The 13,324-nt window shown below is 47.8% G+C and overlaps 5 protein-coding genes across 9 annotated transcripts; 2 read left to right on the forward strand and 3 right to left on the reverse strand.

Moving 5' to 3' along the window:
• Positions 1-324: 324 nt before the first annotated feature.
• Positions 325-2,548, forward strand: LOC108059470 (uncharacterized). The gene is made up of 3 exons (XM_017144788.3): positions 325-525; positions 598-789; positions 845-2,548. The coding sequence occupies exons 1-3, from the start codon at positions 481-483 to the stop codon at positions 1,871-1,873; spliced, it is 1,266 nt and encodes a 421-aa protein (XP_017000277.2). The 5' UTR covers positions 325-480; the 3' UTR covers positions 1,874-2,548.
• On the reverse strand, positions 2,286-7,134 carry Kcmf1 (Potassium channel modulatory factor 1). 4 transcript variants are annotated; one of them, XM_017144784.3, is made up of 7 exons: positions 6,994-7,134; positions 5,673-5,834; positions 5,179-5,603; positions 4,440-4,700; positions 4,084-4,350; positions 3,770-4,011; positions 2,286-3,315 (listed from the first exon to the last, which is right to left on the reverse strand). In XM_017144784.3, the coding sequence occupies exons 2-7, from the start codon at positions 5,686-5,688 to the stop codon at positions 2,712-2,714; spliced, it is 1,815 nt and encodes a 604-aa protein (XP_017000273.2). In that variant the 5' UTR covers positions 5,689-5,834; positions 6,994-7,134; the 3' UTR covers positions 2,286-2,711. The 4 variants fall into 4 exon arrangements, with proteins under 4 accessions (XP_017000273.2, XP_017000275.2, XP_017000274.2 ...); XM_017144786.3 differs by having other exon boundaries at positions 6,916-7,098; XM_017144785.3 differs by lacking the exon at positions 6,994-7,134 and adding an exon at positions 6,292-6,866.
• Positions 7,135-7,228: 94 nt separating this feature from the next.
• On the reverse strand, positions 7,229-7,600 carry Sf3b5 (splicing factor 3b subunit 5). Its single transcript, XM_017144790.3, has one exon. The coding sequence runs from the start codon at positions 7,530-7,532 to the stop codon at positions 7,275-7,277; it is 258 nt and encodes an 85-aa protein (XP_017000279.1). The 5' UTR covers positions 7,533-7,600; the 3' UTR covers positions 7,229-7,274.
• Positions 7,601-7,739: 139 nt separating this feature from the next.
• On the forward strand, positions 7,740-10,057 carry LOC108059471 (abasic site processing protein HMCES). Of its 2 annotated transcripts, none has more exons than XM_017144789.3 (3): positions 7,740-7,988; positions 8,035-8,737; positions 9,551-10,057. In XM_017144789.3, the coding sequence occupies exons 1-3, from the start codon at positions 7,969-7,971 to the stop codon at positions 9,965-9,967; spliced, it is 1,140 nt and encodes a 379-aa protein (XP_017000278.2). In that variant the 5' UTR covers positions 7,740-7,968; the 3' UTR covers positions 9,968-10,057. The 2 variants fall into 2 exon arrangements, with proteins under 2 accessions (XP_017000278.2, XP_070072185.1); XM_070216084.1 differs by having other exon boundaries at positions 8,043-8,737.
• On the reverse strand, positions 10,005-13,152 carry tgo (Aryl hydrocarbon receptor nuclear translocator homolog tgo). The gene is made up of 2 exons (XM_017144783.3): positions 12,995-13,152; positions 10,005-12,862 (listed from the first exon to the last, which is right to left on the reverse strand). Exon 2 carries the CDS (start codon positions 12,815-12,817, stop codon positions 10,889-10,891), a length of 1,929 nt encoding a protein of 642 aa, XP_017000272.2. The 5' UTR covers positions 12,818-12,862; positions 12,995-13,152; the 3' UTR covers positions 10,005-10,888.
• Between the last annotated feature and the right edge of the window lie 172 nt (positions 13,153-13,324).

The following is a 13,324-nucleotide window of genomic DNA, read 5'->3' on the forward strand; positions in this document are numbered from 1 at the left end:
TATGGTCCCATTCCGGAAAACTATAAAACTTTTTTTTCCACTTGAAAACACCTTTGATTAGGGACAAGCAAATTTAGTAAACTAACGCAATTTTTTTTAATTTTATGTGTTTTATTTTTTGTAAATGGTTTTTTAAATTTGAAATATTGATACTGAATATTGCTTTTATTTCAATAGTTTTATTTAAAAGATAAAATATAAGTTTTTGCAATACCGGTAACTATAACCGTTAAATTTTAGAGGAGACACCCTTCTGATAGCCGGTACACCCTGCTGTCATAGCGGAGGATCCTGGTAGTTGGCATATTTCCGTCTGGTCACACCTTTCCACTCCGCATCTGTTATTTACCAGGTGGCAGCATTGGCAAATTGTTTAAATTCCAATTTGACCTAAAACCCGGCTTAGCCGTTTTAAAGCAGCTTTAAAATGACTAAAAGCAATTAAAGTGAAGACTACAAACCCAAAACTAAAGGATAAGCATGCTGCACGAAGGCAATAGTGATTTTGTGGTCCTCACAGAGGTGGTATGTCATTGGTTTATGTTAGGGGATGGATTTGGACTAAGCTTTCTTAAATTAATTTCCTATACTTCGTAGGTACGCCAGCAATATGTACTCTATTTGGAACGCCAGCTGCAGGAGAACGTCTGCGCCTGGGCCAACCAATCCCGGAATCGCCACAAGCCAACAGCTTGGGCCTGCATTCCCGCAAGCTTGGAGCAACTGGAGGACAAGGCGAAAAAGGCCTGTATGGCGGCTCAGATCTACCAGAGAGCCATGGTCAAGACGGTAAATAGGAGTGGGTGATATATTAAGCAATTTTATCCTATCTTCATATTCACAGATAGCTGCAGTACGCCGGAACACCCAGGAGTGCCGTCTGGCGAACATCCTCTTCGACCAAATGCAGCTTTTAGGAGGAGAAGACGCAGTGCCCCCTAAAAGAGGGTACCTCCTGGTGGATAGGGCCACACAAACCACTGCCATGGAAGCCCAGAATGGTCACGTTTCTCCTGCAGAAGAGGATAACGATGGTAGCTATGAGCTGCGTCGGAAAATCGATATGTTTCAGGCCAGCCTCGAAGAGTCGGAAGTTCAGAAGGAGCCGCTTTGTCGACGATGTCGGCGAAAGAACATAACGCCTGAGCACAAGCCACAGGGCAATCCAGGATCCCCCTTCTCCGAAACCGAAGATGCAGTGGCCCAGGAGCTGGCCATGTTATTTTGCGACGAGCCCACCGATCTGAATGATATCTTCGGCATCGAACCCACCGCTGTGACCGACGATCCTCAAATCTCTGCCATTCTAGAGGAGATTGAGAACGCCGAGCTGCCGGAAAAGATGGAAGACCCGCCCGATTCCCCAACCATAGCATCGGCCACTGGACATCACAGCGAGGTGGATCTTCGACAGAGTCGTTGGCCCTGCGAACTTTACGCTCAGAGGAGGCGACTCAATGCCTGTTTGGTTCGCCTGCTGGAAGCGGACTGGCGTTGCGAGGATCGCTTGAGGTACAAGTTCCGCCTGTTCTTTGGCGAGGACAGCGAGGATGAGTTCGCCACTCAAGTGTCCAGCCCTTCAATCGATTTGGTGGACGAAGTGCTGCTGGCCAGCTGCGTGCTTCGCATTCGACCGTGGATTGTGCGACATTTGATGAGTCCGTTAGCAGAAGGTCTGATCGCCAATCGATTTCTGTTCAAGAAGCTGGCCAAGATGCTGGCCCACTCCATTGTCCTGGTCAATCCTTACTGCTCGGAGCAGCAGATCAAGAAAGCTGTGGAGCAGCTATTCTGCCTTAGACCAAGGGGTGTCCAAAGCGCCTATGATCTGGACAATCTGCCGCCCTTGGATGTCCCAAAATTTGAATTGTAAGGAACCTCTAGTAGTTTAGAAAGTCTAAATAGATATGTAGATGCAAGTCAACTAAAAATCTCAGGAGATGAATGTAGTTTAAAAAGGACTATAAGCAATTTTACTAAAGAATAACATATTTGAACAAAATTAAATCGAATTTAGAGGATGCATGGATAAATTCTAAAGAAACAAATATGAAAAAATTAATGTAGTTTAAGAAGGACTATAAGCAATTTTACTAAGGAACAACATATTTCAATTAAATTTAAATCGAATTTAGAGGATGCATGGATAAATTCTAAAGAAGCAAATATCGAAAAATAGGTTTAGATATTTCAGTATTAAACGAAAACCGTTTATAAATCAAAGCTTCCAAAACCTACGCTGAGAATTGTGTATCGAATAAAGCCAAAGCACAGTCGACAACATATTGTGGTTTCTTTAAATTATAATTAATTCAATGATTACAATAATTTTTCTTGCTGCACATTCTCTCATCCTTTTATAATTATATAAATTTTAATATATTTAATAAACGATACATAATATAGTTTTCCTTTTGACGAAATTGCTGCGGCGGCTGCGTGAGCAACCGCTTAAGACGAATCGGATTCCTCCAGAGCAGCAGCTATCCCCCACTCCGGTTGTTACTTTAACGGCTGTGTTGGTTGTAGTTCCATCGGTTGTTGTTTCGGTTTCGGTTTCTGATTCTGTTTCTGATTCTGATTCCTTTGCTGTTGCGGTGTTTCGTGGTGGTGATAGATTTGTTGTGGCTGCTGCAGCTACATTGGGTGTGGTTGTTGTTGTTACTCTTGTTGTTGATGCAATTCGTGGTAATCTATCTTCATCGGAGGCACTACCTAGTGTCGGGAATTTGATTTGTGTTTGCCGCCGCCGCTGCATTAGCGCTCTGTTTGTATTTCTGCTGGGACGCCGCCGGATTCCCCAAGGACTGCTGTTGCTGCTGCTGCTGTGGCTGCTGCGAGCCCGTGGCCATCTCCGCCGGCGGCGGACGACCTGCCCGCCTCTCGATGCCTCTGTCAGCTGTTGGCTTACTGCCAGCGCCACTAGCTCCCCCACCTGCGGCTGCAGTGGCTCCTGCTGCCCCCAATCCTCCTCCTCCTCCTCCGCCGCCTCCTGTGCCGCTCGTTTGTGTTGTGTTGGCCTTTTTGTTTTTATAGCGATACTCGTCGCACACAAAGTCCTCCGGCGAGGTTTGTTGCATTTGATTCACCTGTCGCACCATCGGCTGTTGCTGTTGCTGCTGCTGCTGCTGCTGCTCCACATCGGCATTGTTGTTGAGCAGCGTTTCCGCCTGCGCCTCGGCCTCAGCGTCCTCCTGCTGCTGCTGCTGCCCCTTATTTACATTATCACTCTTGGCCAGACTCTCGTCGGAGGCATTCAAGTCCAGCGCCTCGGTGCAGAGCATCGACAGCATCAGCGACTGCACAAACATGGAGCTGCAAAAGAGGATTGGGATTAGTTGGCAGGTCATAGTGAGATTTCAAGGAAATATTCATATATAGGTAAATGTTATCGCGTATAAAATATTATGAAAACAAACGATTCTGCCACACTATTCGGTTGTGGAAAGAATTGCCACAACGTCTTAAAATAATTGATAGCACAACGCAATTTAGGGACAATTTATTTACATATTTAAAATCGCAAAGTACCAATTATAATTCTAATATCAAAAATAATTAAATTTAAATTTTCAACAATTATTTTAACCGTCAGTTCTAATTGTTAATAGTATTAAATTGTATTAAATGTTAGATATAAGTGTAAAACTCTAATATAAGCTTAATATAATATTTTAATTATTCTTAATAATATTAATAGTGCATTAATTTAAAAGAAAATCCTTTTAGCACCAAGAAATAATAAAGAAATAAATAAATAAACACTCACCGATCCGCTCGCATGCTCTCCACCATCGCCCACTCGGCCTCGGAGAGGGTGGGCTGCATGAATTGGGCCAACAAGAGCGACTCGCCAGCCACCGCAGCTCCCTGGCCACCTGATTGGCCAGCTCCTGCAGCTCCAGCTGCCACACCGGATGAACCTGCTCCGCCGTTGCCATTGGCCGCTCCGCCGACGCCCACACTGATGCCCAGGGCATTGCTGGCTGCACTGCTGCTCGTTCCGATCGCCTGCAGAACAAGACATAGGGGATTAGTGGACATTCGACGCGGGATATGCTGGCCAGCGGGATGAACAACTACTTCTCTGGCATTGAGGCTGTTGGCGGCCAGACTCGACTGAGTCTGCGAATGATTGCTGGCCGATGTCGAGAAGCTGGCTGTCACCGGCCACTCGGTGGTGCGCAGGTTGGGCGGTGCGGTGCCCCCGCTGCCGCCGCCACTGCCGCTTCCAACTGCGCCACTGCCTCCTGCTCCGCCGCTGATCACCTCGGCCATGGCGGCATTCGAGTTCGATGTTGAGACTATGGGATGCGCACGCCTTGGCAGCCGATCGATTTGGCGCGATGCCTAAAATAGTGCAAGCAAACGAAAGTCGCAGTTTCCTTATACACACAAATATAGTGGAATGGGGTGTGGGGTGGAGGACTCTCCCTTACCGTCACCTGCTGGCGATCCAACTGCATCTGCATCTGTAGCTGCTGCAGCTGCGATGTGGGCGGCCCGCCCCTCCGCACCCCGGAAAGCTGCGACAGCAGTTCCGCGATGGGATCCACCGATTCCCGTCCCGAGGGCGACAGGGCCGACAGGCCGCTCGAGGAGCTGAAGTGCATGTTGGAGCGCCGTGTCCGCGGTCCGCCGAGGGTGCGTCCTGGGATCCGACGTACTCCGCCGCCATGACGAATGGCCGAGGGCTCGTCGTATTGTCTAAAGGTTAAGGCAACCAATGGTTTGCTTATGACTAGTTGAAAATTTTTTGCAAATAAAATGCCTCTAGCTGCAACGCAAATTGTTCAAGGCTAGCGTAAAATTTAAATGGCTCGTTGCAGGCGAGTCAATAAAATTTGAGGTTGTTTATGAGGGCAATAAAACCGATTCTTAAAAAAACAAGCGTTAGAGTTCTGCAAAAGTCTAGCCGTATTATTCAAATGTTTATGAACCAAAGCAAACCGAATTGAACTAGATTCCGCCTTGTTATTCGAAGCATCAGGCAAAGCGCTTTGCTCTGATCAATTTCAAAATTCTCAACAATTGTGTGTAAGCGCTAATGATGTAATAACGTGACTAATAATTCGGAATGGTCTAAAAATTATTAAATAATTCTATCTCACAGCTAAAGGCAATTATTTGCTTTCTAGATGAAATAGAGTATTGAGTGCTCTGTTTGAAAAAGGATATCAGAAAGGAAATCAGCTCGCGCGGCCCCTGGCGATGCTCCAGGGTGAGGTGACCGGCAAAGTCATCTGTGACTAGATTCGGCTCGCCGCCTGGCAGACCGGCACAGACCGGACAGACCACCTCCAGGCTGGTCTCCGTGTGCTCGGCGGAGACGTGCTCGAGCAGGGTGGCGTCGCTGAAGCCCATCTTCTTGCAGTAGGGACAGGTGAAGCTCTGCGGCTGGTCCGAGGTTAGCATCTCGCCGCCGAAGTACAGCTCGATGTCGGAGCGGGTGAGGATGCACTGCATGGGATGCTCGACCAGGTGGCGCGTGGAGGTGACGCCATCCTCGTAGCAGTCGGCGCAGAGGTCGTAGTCATAGCAGATCAAGCACTTGTAGCGCCGTCCGTTGAAGTTGCTCTTGAGACATGAATCGCAGCTGACACCTGGATGGGGATATCAGGGGTGGTGAATTAGGGATTATCATGGTGGATCTGGATGCTTGGAAGACTCACCATCATGTCGACTCATTATTCGGCAGCGGCAGTAGGCTTCGCTTCCACTTCCAGGCGATCAGGAGAGCGTCTCCCTCAGAGGATTGATCCTATGTTCTATGTGGCTTCCTTGCTGGCTTCGGATTCGGAGGATTCCAGGAGTTGGATTTAGATTTGGAGGAGCTGCAAAGAGAGCAAGGCTTTCAGAACAAAGAAATCAGATTCCAGGAAGATAGTTCGCGAGTTCCAGGGCAAACATTACTGGAAGAAGGACATCTTCTTTTGTTTTCCCTTCGCCTCTCTCTCTCTTCGTTTATATTGCCCACGATTACGGTTCTTTCTTTTCGCCGTTCCGTTTGCCTTGCGAATGCCTGTGGGGAGAGAGGCACACGAAAATGAGGGGCTCCCCGCCCCACCTCCCCCACAATGAGGCAACGAATTATTCAATACAATCGAGCGCGAGCCATCGAAAAATTACATTCAACGCAAGGGCGTCCGCGGGGCACAGGGGGGCTAATGGCGATTTTCCCCGCAGCCGCGATGCCGCTGCACAGTAAACATTTATTTTTAACTTTTTCGGTTTCGCGAAAATTTTCAACGACGTCGTGGGCTTTTTGTGCCCCCGTCTCTGCCTGCTCACCCCTCTTTCTCCTTCTCTCTGCCCTCGCCTGGCCTGTGCTCCCGAAAAGCAAAGCGCAGATATCCGCGAGTGTTGCCGTATTCACTGGGGGCAGCTAGCCAATGCTGATTATTAGCGCTTCTTGTTATTACGGCTATTGTTTATAAACATTTTCAGCCTCACACACGGGGAAATATGCAGACTTTTCGTTAATCATGCCATGAATTACGCTTTTTCTCGCGAACGTCCGGCAACGCCAGTGCCAGGCCACATTGGCGGCCACGCAAATAGGCACGCCTAGTCTGCTGGCGAAAAAGAGCTTTCGCAAGAACTTTGGGCAGAGCAGACAGGCTGATGGGGCAGCTGGGAAATAACAGTAGGTCTGCCTGAGTTTGTCACTATTTATAAGCTAATGCGTCGCCTGCTGGCCTTTTGCTCTTGTTTTCGGCACATTATTCATCGGCGCGCAATTTTCGAGCACTCATCTTGACCAATACACTCAGTCACTTGTATCTGTATCTGTAGGCAGGCACAATATGTGTGTTCTACGCAATTGCCAATCCAATTGCGCCTGGGAATCTTTTGTTCGCCGCGATTTTCCCGACGGGTTATTGTTGTTGTGGCTGCTGCTGTATTTCAGTTTACCGTTTTGCTGTGCAGCGTTTTCGTGCAGGTTTTAGTGGGTTATTCGATTGGGTTTGTGGGGGAGACACGGCAACGTACTTTGCTTTGGTGCGGCATTGGCTATTTTACAGATACTTTTAGGCACAGCACTCGAAAATTAACAATTGAACGAAAATAAGTTATATTATATCGAGTGAAAAGCTTTTTCTTAGTGATGTGGAAAATCCGATACCTCTCGATGTTTTGTAATGCTTTTGATATCGATGTTTGCAAAATACCGAATGTCAATAAATACTGCGTTTGGTATTTAACCACCACCACTGGAAAATACCAATTTATTGTTTACACATTTCTTTTTTATTGTTTTTAAATGCAATTGCCTAGTCCTCTAGCTTTTCTGGCGGTGGTCCACACGGCTGCAGCATTCTCTCCATCAGGTTGAACCGCACACGCGCCTTGGATTCGTTCTCCGCTATGGCAAAGTAGTTGAGGATATCGTAGTGCCCCATGTAGCTGGCCAAAGAGTCGCGGTGTTGGTTGGTCAGCCACTCGAACTTGGTGGTATCCGCGTGTCCTGTGCCGATGTACTTGCTCTGAAGATGCTCCAGCTGGCTGTGGATGTTGTAGCGTTCGCCCATTTTTCTTTCTTTATTTAAAAATTCGCAGAAAATGCAGCTTGTTTCTTGTTTTTTTTTTTGTGCTGGGAAGTTGTGTGACCAGCTTCAATCGAAATACTTAGGTATTTTTAGTACACATATATTTTGGTATTTTAGTACAAGCTAACCCGAAATGGTATTTAAATTAGCCCTCCAAAAATATTTGTTTACACTTTTCGATTGGAAATTAATTATAAATTTAACCAAGAGTCCACATTCACAGGCCTTTGAAGAAACACGCACATTTCACGCCGGGTAGGGCAAGGGACCTCGTGGTGTGGATTCACTTTTAGGTTAAGTTTGTGTATTACAAAATTCAAGACAAAGTATCTGGTCATATGCACTAGTCGTGCGACCAACCTTCATTTTCAACGTTCGTTGAAATCAAAGCCAAAAAAAAAAAAAATAAATTTAACCAATGTGTGGACGCACTTGCCTGTAAGTGGATTATTCATATACTATAACCGCTTAACCGCCTTCCTAGAACCCTAGATCCCGATGAGGTTTTGTGTGCCTGTAAATATCCCAAGAAAGTCATCAAAAAGGAGGCGGAATTTGAAGAAAAAGATAATGCAGTCAAGGATGATAAAGGTTCCGACTTGGAGACACCAGAGTGGCGGGCGGAATTCAACCTGGGAAGGCGCTACCAGGCCTCCTACAACATAGCGCCCACCGACATTACGCCGGTGATTGTGTCCGCCGCCCACTTCTCGGAGGCCGAGGATCAGAAGTGCGCCCGCGTCGTCATGCCCATGATGTGGGGCATGATACCCTTCTGGCACAAGGGCGACTACCGGCGCCACGGCCTCACCACCAACAACTGCCGGCTGGAGCACCTGATGGACTCCAAGCTCTATCGGGGTCCCTTCAAGCGCGGCCAGCGCTGTGTGGTCATCTGCGAGGGATTCTACGAGTGGCAGACGGCTGGTCCCGCCAAGAAGCCATCGGAACGGGAGGCCTACCTTGTATTTGTACCCCAGGCGGGCGATGCCCTCATCTACGACAAGAGCACCTGGTCGCCGCAGGATGTGAGGCTGCTGCGAATGGCCGGCCTCTTCGACGTTTGGGAGGACGAGAACGGCGACAAGATGTACAGCTACAGCATCATCACCTTCCAGTCCAGCAAAATCATGTCCTGGATGCACTACCGCATGCCTGCGATCCTGGAGACTGAGCAGCAAATGAATGTGAGTTAGAGCCCTGCATGAATGGATTCAATGAATTATTTGGAATTTTTGAGTTTAATAGAATTGAATGAATTTGAATTTTGAGTTTAATAGAATTGAATGAATTTGAATTTAATAAAATTGAATGAATGAATGGCATGAATTCCGAAATAATTCCAACGACAATTTCTTTTGAAGAAGAAATCGCCATCATTTTGTGATTAAATCTGCATGAATTATATTCTCTAAGCAGTTAACATTGATTTTTTAAAAATTCTCCACTTTTTGTTCTCAAAAGAAAGAACAAAAAAAATCATGAACTTAGAAGAGTCCTAAATTTTTTTGAAATATACCTTTATTTTTGTTATCCAAAAACTCAAAAAATAGCTGTTATTTGTAAATTAAAAAAACATGCTAACCGTGTTTTATATAACTTACTAAAAATCTTTAAAAAAAAGCCAACCGTGCATATTGTAAACCTACATTTTTTTTTTAATTTGTTTTATCCACAAAACTTTGTCAACTTTTATTATAAAACTAAAAAAGTAACAGTTATTCTTTGAGTTTTACTTTACAAATTCGAAAATAACTGTTAAAATGTGATTTTTACGGTCCCTGAAAAATTCATAAAAATTACTCATTCATTCAGTGAATTCGAAATGAATTAGAAAAACATTCAATTTATTTCTCATAGAATTGAATTAAACAAATCAGAAATTTCATGGCATACTATGATAAAACAAAAACTGAATGATTCGCGCAGGGCTCTTATGTGAGTCTTCTAGATTTCTTCTTATTTCCATACATTGATTTGTTTACATGTTCTTCCTCTAGGACTGGCTGGACTTTAAGAGAGTGAGCGACGCCGAGGCCTTGGCCACTTTGCGTCCGGCTACCGAGCTCAGGTGGCACCGAGTGGCCAAGGTGGTCAACAATTCGCGGAACAAAAGCGAGGAGTGCAACAAGCCGATTGAAATGGCCGCCAAACCAGCAAAACCGCAGATGAACAAAACGATGATGGCCTGGTTGAATGTCCGTAAGAAGCGGGAAGATCAAATCAAAGCGGAGCAGAGTGATGCCAGCGACAATGAGGAGGAGGAAAAGGAGGGAGGTAGCAAACGCAGGACCTCCTCCGATGGCTCCCCTGTGGAGAGTCCAGCAAAGAGGCAAAAATTCCGGGACTTTAAGAGGGCAGCTCTCCAGCAGAGCGGCGGCAGCAGCGATGGCGAGACGAAATCGGGCGAAAGATAGAGATCCCAGGGATAAACTTCCTAATAACTTCCATTAGTTGTAGTACATTAAGTTTATTTTCATTAAAAACCGAAATATTTGTTCTCAATACCCAATGTTTTAAGCACTATCGTCGTTGTGGTGGCTTAATTACAAAAGTTATGGGCTTAGCGACTAAAAATTGTTTAAAATTTGTTTCTTGAAGTGAGCTTAATTAACTAATTTAATGTTTGAACTTGTTGTAATCAAATGGTCTTGCCTTGTGTGTGCGATTTAATTTTGAGCGCCACTGTATTGAGCTTGAAATTACAATAAGAACAAAATGAAAAGCTGCACATGAAGCATTTGTGTGTATATATATGGTATGAATATTGTTTGCTCATATACTTCTGATTGCATTGGCGAAAAGTGAGCGAAAATTAATGGGAAATGGGGTCAATGCTATTGCTTGTTCGAGGGAAAAAGGTGCAAGTGGTGCACTTGTGTCGCTTACAACTATCAATTTGTTGTATATTAGTCTACGAATTGTATATTTATATATGTTTAAAATGCTCGATGAGAAATACAAAAGAATACTCTGCACAAAGCGTGTCGCACATGAACTTAATCCTATAGAATCGATGAGAAAGTTTAGAATTCATAGGCTATACAACAAAGTGTATATTCGCTTGCGTTGTGAACAACGTAAGACTTTAATTGTGAATACTTTTGCACGGCCAATGAGCGGGTTAAGTGAATGGAGGGCGGGGAACTGAAGACGTAGCACACGAAAAATAAAGATATCAGAGTCGCGTACGTGACTACCGCTATGTACTTAAAATGCTATTTACGAGATTACAATTTTCATGCGTTTGGCTGAATTATTTCAACAATGTAAGATGGATTGCACTTGAAAAGTGGTCAAGAGAGAGAGACACAGATTAGGAGGGCAGGGAAAAAGTATTACTCAAACGGCGTGCTGAACATGTTGATGTTCAGATCCTCGAACGTGGTCGGCGCACTGTGATCCAGCATCTGCAGCATATCGGAGAACTCCTGGCCCTGCGGCTGTCCTGCTCCTCCGGCAGGTCCACCGGGATGGGCATGCGGATGGTGCGGATGCTGCGCCGCCGGATGAGCCGGATGCGGGTGTCCGCCGGCCTGCTGCCAATCCCACATGCCCGGTGCATTGGGCGGCGGTGGTGGTGGACCCGCCTGATAGGCTCCTGGCTGCGCCTGCTGGCGATTCCCATTTCCGGCACTCAGCTGGGTGTACGTGGGACCACTTGGCGACCTGGCCGGACTCGTCTGCTGGTACTGATAGCCCTCGGTCACCGGCTGCTGCTGCTGTTGCTGCTGCGGACGCAGGGCAGCCCAGGAGTTGGGCGCCACCGGAGTGGGCGAGGTGCCCGATTTGGGTATCTTGGCCAGGGGCGAGGGTCCCCCGGCGCTGTACGGCGAATGTGTGGTGTCATAGGTGTAGCCCACTGGCGTGGTTTGCGCCGACCCCGGGCGCTGTTGCTGCTGCTGCTGCTGTTGGGGCGTCGGAGCCTGCATGGCCAGCATGTGCGTCTGGTACATCCCGTCGTTGGTGGGAGTCAGCTCCCGGCGAGCGTAGTCCACTCCCGGGGCGGCCTGCACGTAGACATGCTGCTCCTGCTGCTGCTGCTGTTGCACCTGCTCGGGTGTGTGAGCAGCAGCCGCCGCATCCAAGGGAGCACCATGCATGGTCTTTCCCGAACTATTCGTGCACACAATGTACTCCACCTCGTCGGTGTAGGGATTCAGGAAGGCATACGCCTGCGTGCGCAGCCACACGTACTCGGAATTCTTGGCCCTGGCTCTGTAGAGCAGCGAGAACATCTGTCCCTTCTGCTTGAGCACCTGGTCGAAGCTCTCCTTCATGTGGCTCTGGTCCTCGGGATGGAAGAAGTCGTAGCAGATCTTCCCAAGCAGCTCAGTAGGCGTATAGCCCAATATGTTCAAGACCCGCTGGTCCACAAACGTGAACTTGCCGTCCATGGCGTGGCGTGTGATGAACTCGCTCTGGTTGTTCGAGCCGCTCATATCGTTGGCCGCCGTGGAGGTGACCTGCAGCCGGCCGATGGCAACCAGGCAGCAGTGCGAGCTCATGTCGTCCACGTCGCGCTCCATGTGCATGTTGGGGAACATGTCGGTGGGCGGCCAGTTCTTGATGTAGCCCGTGCAGTGGACCACCGCGTAGTTGGTGCCATCCCGCGAGGGTCCCAGTGAGTTGCGCTGCTTCAGGCGATTCAGATGCCCCGAGACCATGGACTCCGGATTAACGTTGCCCACCCGCATGCGGCAGATGAAGCCGCGACGGGCGCCCATGCTCAGGCGCATGCTGGACTGGTGGCCCTCCTTTTTCACCGTGCCCGACTTGAGGTCCAGGATGCGGCCCGCATTCTGCGACTCCTGCGTGGACAGCTGCTCGCGGATCTTCTCGCGATCGTCGGGGTGGATGTGCTCGTAAAGACTGGTGCCGTACCAATCGCTCTGCGTGTAGTTCAACACAGGAGTCACCGAGTCGGAGACGTAGATCACGCGGCCGGAATCGCAGGAAACGACGAAGAGGAAGCCGTCGGCGGCCTCCAGGATGAGATGCTTGAGCTCCTGGTCGGTGAGGAAGGAGGGCTTGTAGGTGCCGTCGCTGCTGGTGTTCCCGGTGCCGCGCAGGGCCTTCATGTGGGCCACCGCCATGCGGAGGATGGTCAGCTTGTCCGGTTTGCGGGCCAGAGCACTGCAGGTGGGCACCATGTCCGAGAGCTCCGTGATGTAGGCCGTCATCTTGTTGCGCCGCCGTCGCTCGATCTCGCAGTGGTTCTCGCGGCTGGCGAACCGCTCCTTGTCCTGTATGTTCGCCTCGTCCATGCTCGGAATGCGTAATTAGAAAACGATCGTCGTAATTTGGGTCGCCTGTGTGGAAAAAGGTTCGTGGAATCGCAGAGAGGGGGGGCGGGGGAGTGGTCGGGGTTAGTATGTGTGCGTGTGTACTTGCTGGCTGCCCAGAAAGCGTAGTCTCCCTCGCTTTTTCCACCATCTACTTACGTTTTGGGGGCCGTGCGGGTACTCGCCTTATCCAGACACTTTTGATCGCCTGTTTTTATGCGCTTTTTACCATTAACTCAGTACTTTTCCTCTACACTACTCGATAAAATCTCTGTTTACTGCGTGAAGTAGAGGTGGAGAGACATCGATGGAATCATCGATAAACGCATGAAAAATATACCAAACGAATGTATACATATTCGATAACAACGCGCTAGGTGGCAGCACTGTTAAAGGACAAGTGGCATCCTCAAAACCATTCGACCGTTAAAAACTTAATTTTAAATTTAAAATGTAATTAATAGCGATTCCCAATGAAATGCTTTAGAA

This window comes from Drosophila takahashii, chromosome 3R (genome assembly GCF_030179915.1).
Source record: "Drosophila takahashii strain IR98-3 E-12201 chromosome 3R, DtakHiC1v2, whole genome shotgun sequence".
In the NCBI taxonomy this organism is placed as follows: domain Eukaryota; kingdom Metazoa; phylum Arthropoda; class Insecta; order Diptera; family Drosophilidae; genus Drosophila; species Drosophila takahashii.

Coding starts and splice junctions, on each gene's coding strand:
- LOC108059470 (XM_017144788.3), top strand. CDS start 481: ATGCTGCACGAAGGCAATAGTGATTTTGTGGTCCTCACAGAGGTG. Junction 526..597: donor TTGTGGTCCTCACAGAGGTG/GTATGTCATTGG, acceptor TATACTTCGTAG/GTACGCCAGCAATATGTACT. Junction 790..844: donor AGAGAGCCATGGTCAAGACG/GTAAATAGGAGT, acceptor TCATATTCACAG/ATAGCTGCAGTACGCCGGAA.
- Kcmf1 (XM_017144784.3), bottom strand. Junction 4,701..5,178: donor GCGAGCTGATTTCCTTTCTG/ATATCCTTTTTC, acceptor TTTAGACAATAC/GACGAGCCCTCGGCCATTCG. Junction 4,012..4,083: donor ACAGCCTCAATGCCAGAGAA/GTAGTTGTTCAT, acceptor CTTGTTCTGCAG/GCGATCGGAACGAGCAGCAG.
- Sf3b5 (XM_017144790.3), bottom strand. CDS start 7,532: ATGGGCGAACGCTACAACATCCACAGCCAGCTGGAGCATCTTCAGAGC.
- LOC108059471 (XM_017144789.3), top strand. CDS start 7,969: ATGTGTGGACGCACTTGCCT. Junction 7,989..8,034: donor ATGTGTGGACGCACTTGCCT/GTAAGTGGATTA, acceptor CCGCCTTCCTAG/AACCCTAGATCCCGATGAGG. Junction 8,738..9,550: donor AGACTGAGCAGCAAATGAAT/GTGAGTTAGAGC, acceptor TTCTTCCTCTAG/GACTGGCTGGACTTTAAGAG.
- tgo (XM_017144783.3), bottom strand. CDS start 12,817: ATGGACGAGGCGAACATACAGGACAAGGAGCGGTTCGCCAGCCGCGAG.